Source organism: Macrobrachium nipponense, chromosome 15 (genome assembly GCF_015104395.2).
Source record: "Macrobrachium nipponense isolate FS-2020 chromosome 15, ASM1510439v2, whole genome shotgun sequence".
In the NCBI taxonomy this organism is placed as follows: Eukaryota; Metazoa; Arthropoda; class Malacostraca; order Decapoda; family Palaemonidae; genus Macrobrachium; species Macrobrachium nipponense.
Genome location: NC_087208.1, coordinates 87,513,411 through 87,519,043, shown reverse-complemented (window position 1 = coordinate 87,519,043; position 5,633 = coordinate 87,513,411). Strand labels below are relative to the sequence as shown.

At 30.2% G+C, this 5,633-nt stretch overlaps 1 protein-coding gene across 1 annotated transcript; it reads left to right on the top strand.

Annotated features, from left to right (window-relative positions):
- The first annotated feature begins 1,041 nt into the window (after positions 1 to 1,041).
- Positions 1,042 to 5,314, top strand: LOC135195093 (uncharacterized). Its single transcript, XM_064221473.1, has 4 exons — positions 1,042 to 1,194; positions 1,677 to 1,880; positions 3,271 to 3,446; positions 4,996 to 5,314. Exons 2-4 carry the CDS (start codon positions 1,688 to 1,690, stop codon positions 5,227 to 5,229), a joined length of 603 nt encoding a protein of 200 aa, XP_064077543.1. The 5' UTR covers positions 1,042 to 1,194; positions 1,677 to 1,687; the 3' UTR covers positions 5,230 to 5,314.
- Positions 5,315 to 5,633: the final 319 nt, after the last annotated feature.

The following is a 5,633-nucleotide window of genomic DNA, read 5'->3' as shown; positions in this document are numbered from 1 at the left end:
AGACAAAATATGTTCAATTTTTTACACATAATCGTTCTTATTCAGAATCACAACACCTTTGCCTTTATCGGGCTTACAAATTACAATGTCATCGCGTTTTTTCAAGTTCAAGAGTATACTCAGATCAGTTTTTCTAAAAAAAGGAGTCCAGTTAGTTTTTAAATTACCATACGTTTTGTGAACTAAATTTGAGATTTTCTGTTGGAGATTACCAATATTTTTATTAACATCAAGTTTCATAAGTCTTTGGAACATGACCTCAAATGGTAAAAAGAATCTGGCATAGTTGGGTCTAAAAGATGGCAAACAAAAGTCCAAACCAAAACATAGTAAAAATTCCTCTCTCTTCGATAAAATGTAATCAGATAAGTTAAAAATGCAGTGGTTTCTAAGTTGGAAATCAGGAATAACAACACCAAGACTTAAAAGTTTTCTTTGATGTCTTAAAAAGACATCCGAAATAAAATCATTAATAAATTTGTAAAACATTCTTTGGTACAAGAGGCGATCTAAAAGAGATTGCCTCTTGTTGCCATCAAGAAATTGACTGTTACAGCTGAACAATTAAAACACCTATTATATAACGACTTATATCTTTTAGATCACCTCTTGTGTTATTGTGTGCTTGTCTAATAACCGATATGATATCATCATCATAATTAAAGATAAATAAAAAAAAACTTGTGAAAATTGTCTTGAAGTTGCGCATTTGCTAGAATTGCATTTATGTAAATGATCTGTTAAGATATGTTATTAAGAGAAATGATTCTGAAGGTCATATCATTTTAGCCTCAACAAGACCACGAGAGGTTTTCAGAGACGTAATGCAAATGAACAGCAACTTGTTCAACTATACATTATTACGCTCAGTGAGAATGATTTGCGTTGCCAGATTCAGATGTATTTATCCATCAACTGTTAATACCTATTTAAAAATCAATCCTAAAGCCTACATACTTATTCATTGTTGCAAAAAGTTTAACATTTCCATTATTGCTAAAACATTTCTGTTACCAAATTTAAATGTTCCATTGCCGTAAAGATTTCGTTTACTTTTGAAACTAGGCGATATTCAGCTTCAAATTATCTGAACACAGGGCAAACCGTGACTATAAAATAATGGTTCTCCCGCGAGAGCACAGATCTGGCAGAGACTTCACTACCTTCAGAAGGCAGAGCAGATTTTAAACGAAAGTGAGAAATCAAGTACATTTTGAAATCGAGTGAAATTTTTGTCTATTTTCAACTCGAGTGTGAAGTCGTGTCTATTTTGAAATGAGTGAGAATTCATGCATGATTTGAACTCAAAGGGGAAGTCATGTATATTTTGAACTCAAGGTAGAATTCATACATATTTCTAACTTAACTAGGAATTCTATTGTGAATACAAACCAAAGAGAGAATTTATGTATATTGTAAACTCAAGTGAAAATTCGTGTCTAATTGAAACCAAAGAAAGAATATACATACACACATACACACACAAACACACACACACACACACACACACACACACATATATATATATATATATATATATATATATATATATATATATATATATATATATATATATATATTAAACTGAAGTGAGAATTCATTAATGTTCAAGTAAAATTTGCACAGAGACTGCTCTCTAGAGTCAATTAACTGTGAGGAATCTTTTCCTTTCTCAGGGAAATAGATAATGGCTCACAAAGTCCATTTCTCAATTTTCGTCCTAATTCTTCTATGCTGTGATGCCCAAGGAGTCTTAGAGGTTGAGAATAGTATAGGTCATAAGGAAAGGGAAGAATATTCGCGATTTGGACTTCTACAGAATTCCACCAACGGAAGCTCAGGAAACCCAGCAACTTCGACTTCGCACCAGACAATAAGATGTGAGTATGAAGTCTGGTATAGTGTGAGAGAACATATCTAGTTATTGCAGAGGGAATAAATGATTATGCATATATTTTGAAATGATGTTCATTGAATAAATTACAATTCAAAATTCATATGCCTGATATTGAAGACTGGTTGCACTGGAATTTCTGGACATTGCAAACTGCAATGAAGATTCAGAAAAAGGAAACGGCTAAAGTATAAAGAATTCAGGCTATTGTACACATTTTATATTCAACGTTTAATACTTTAAGAGTTTGGTGTTTCTAGATTAGATAAATAAAGATGTAAATAATGAAGTTTAAGGGTTTATAAGGTAAATAGGTAGATTAAACACTGTTCAGGATGCGGTGTTGTGGAAAATGTCAATTTTTTTTTTTTATTATATTTGGTTTTCCTGTATCCCCCAATAATAGAAAACTTCAAATAAAATCAGTGTTATCAGTAATTCCATTTCTCTATAGTATCACGGTTTTCATCGAATTTATCAGAAGAAATATTAAACTACAGAGGCAAGGAAAGAAAATCATAGTGATAGTTTATAAGTTTGTTGTTTTAAGTATCAGTGTACTTATGATTGTACTAATTACAAATATCTTTATTAATTTTGAGATGGACAAACAATGATTCCAATTCCTATTTGAAGAGAGAAAGTAATCATTTAGATGGTTATGTAATTTCACTTCTATGATATGAAAGATGTATCGGCTTGGGAAACAACTATTACGAATATGAAAATGGGTGAGTACGCCTCATACAGAAAACAAATAAGAAAAGGGGATTAGCTATTGTTTCATTTCAAAAGACACAAATAATTATTTGTGTCCTACTAACAAAATTTGCTTGACTTGAAAGCAGACGCTCGATGGGCTTTGGCGTAATTTCATATTTTTTGGGGATGAAAGTAAATAATTTAATTTTTATTTCTTTAAAAACACATGAAAATCATGGAAAGCTGAAGTGGCAAAAGCAACAAGAAAATTAGCATTTGAGAAAAGATTTTAAAAATTATACGCCAGCACTTCCAACTCACCTTAAGACAATAGTTTCACTAGTGGAAATACTCACTATAATAAATATATATATATATTATAATATATATAATATAATATATATATATATATATATATATATATATATATATATATATGTATATATATATAATATATATATGTGTGTGTGTGTGTTTGTGTGTGTGCGTGAGTATGTGTGTGCGCGTGAGTGTATAAAGGGTAGGATAATTTGCAGCGTTTATTATCCATTGATTTATTTCAAGAAACGCAGATCATAACGATCAATTTTCCAATGAAGCTATCTATACATGTTTTCGGCAGCTGACTTTCATTTTTTTTCAGGAGATTATCCTAAGGTTTGTTACTTTTTCAGATAGCTGTCCATGGCCTTACCAAAATATTGCCACGCATTGTCTTCATAGGCAATGCTTCGATTTTGGTGTTATTTACGGCTGGACAAACGTTCGGAAGTACTGCGAGTCTCTAGATGGGGATTTGGCGTGGTTTGAGGATAAAGATCTGCCCCTAATAATTGGTTATATGAATGTGGTAAGATAACTGATAATAATCATTGACCATTCAGTATGAAAAGGGGCGTACGTAAACCTAATAGGGATTAGCCGTCAATATAGCATCAAGTATCAAACTATAGTGTTTATGCAGCCTCGTTCAGAGTTTTTATAGGGATTTTTTTTCGAACACAATTAGTTTATCTTCAACCTATGCTTAAAGTCGCTAGTTAAAAAATGATCAACAATTGCACAATTGCCAATCCTCAAGCACAAACACAAGCAAAATACGTACACACACATACACACAAACATATATATATATATATATATATATATATAATATATATATATATATATATATATACATATATATATATAATATATATAATATATATATTTATATATATATAATATATATAGATATATGTATATATATATATATATATATATATATATATATATATATAGATATATATATATATATATATATATATATATATATATATATATATATATTATATATATATATATATATATATATGTATATATGTGTGTGTGTGTGTGTGTGTGTATGTATATGTATATATAATAAAATAAGCCCATAAAGATATAAAACTATCAAAAATAAATACTATATTTCCGAGACTGCTCTCTCTCTCTTCAGGTAGGTAATATATGAGAAAAGTTACAGACAAGGCGGTATTTATACCAAGCAATCCGTCCACAGGTAAGCCGTTTCACTAGGTCCCCCTAGTTGATAATTTATCTTTAATATTTTAAAGAGTTGGTTGAAGGAAAATTTTATCTATGATATCTGAATCCCAGTCACCTTTTGCGATGTTTATTAACTCTCTTGTTTAATCAAGGCATAGTCCAACATCAGGTTTTTATACCGATATTTGTTGCTATAAATTCTATGTGACATATCCTAGTTTATTCTGTGGTTATGGTTATTCATATGGTTAGAAATAGTTGAGCACTGTTGTCCATACCTATCTGACTGTTTATGTTGTATTAATCTCTGGTAAAGTGATTTATCTGTAAACGGTTAGTTTGGTATGGACAACGGATGTCATCTATTTTTAACCATATAAATAACCATAACCAGTGAATAAACTGGAATTTGTCGCGTATAATGTATAGCAAGATTAAAAAGAAAATATCAACTGGGGTGACCTAGTGAAACAGGATAAATGTGGGTGGATTTCTTGGTATAAATACAGTCAATTGTCATTGAAATAGAGTACTTTCTTTCTATATTTTGGCGATGTTATGGGCTCCTTTTATTAGATGGAATATCTTTACCATCATATATTACATACACACATACATACATACATCCATAATCAACTGTATGATCACTCTTACGCATGATTTTTTTTGTATGAAACAGCAAGGATCAGGATTTAAAAGTTTTTATAAGACTTGTGAAAACAATATGAATAATCTCTGAATGAATGTATTATTAAGAAACGAGTAGTATTCAAGTAAAAAGGAAAGATTTTGTTTTTAATATATCTGACGAAATGTGTCATATACTCATTAGGCTCATTGGTTACAAATGATTAATTTTTTTTTTTTTTCAGATTAACTCTGTGACCTATTTCGTCGGTGGCAGGCGGTTTAATTCCACGTCAGACTTCGAATGGGTGAATGGCCAGAAACTTCCCGATACTTCCTCACCCCTGTGGTACTATAGAGATTATGAAGACTACAATTGTGTAACACTCTCTAACAATAATGGTTATAAACTTAGTAACCAAGACTGTATGGCCTCTTTATCTACAGTCAAATGTTTTGTGTGTAGACTACTTGAGTAGCTTCACCAATAATGTTTCGAGTAAAATGTGTTGTATCATGATAAAATGATAATTTGAATGATATAAATAAATACATTTCTATAATTATTGACTCTTTTAAAAATGATTTCTTATGATAAACTATTGATTATTCCTTCCGGAAAATAAAAACATTTCAGAGATGAAAACTGAAATGGATTTCCTTGGTCTTATCTTTGGTTTAAAAATATACGAGATCAAATGAAATGAGGCTTTTAACATAATGAAACGACGGATTATATACATACATACATTTATACATACATAAATACACACACACACACACACATACATATATATATATATATATATATATATATATATATATATATATATATATGTGTGTGTGTGTGTGTGTGTGTGTGTATGTGTGTGTGTGTGTGTGT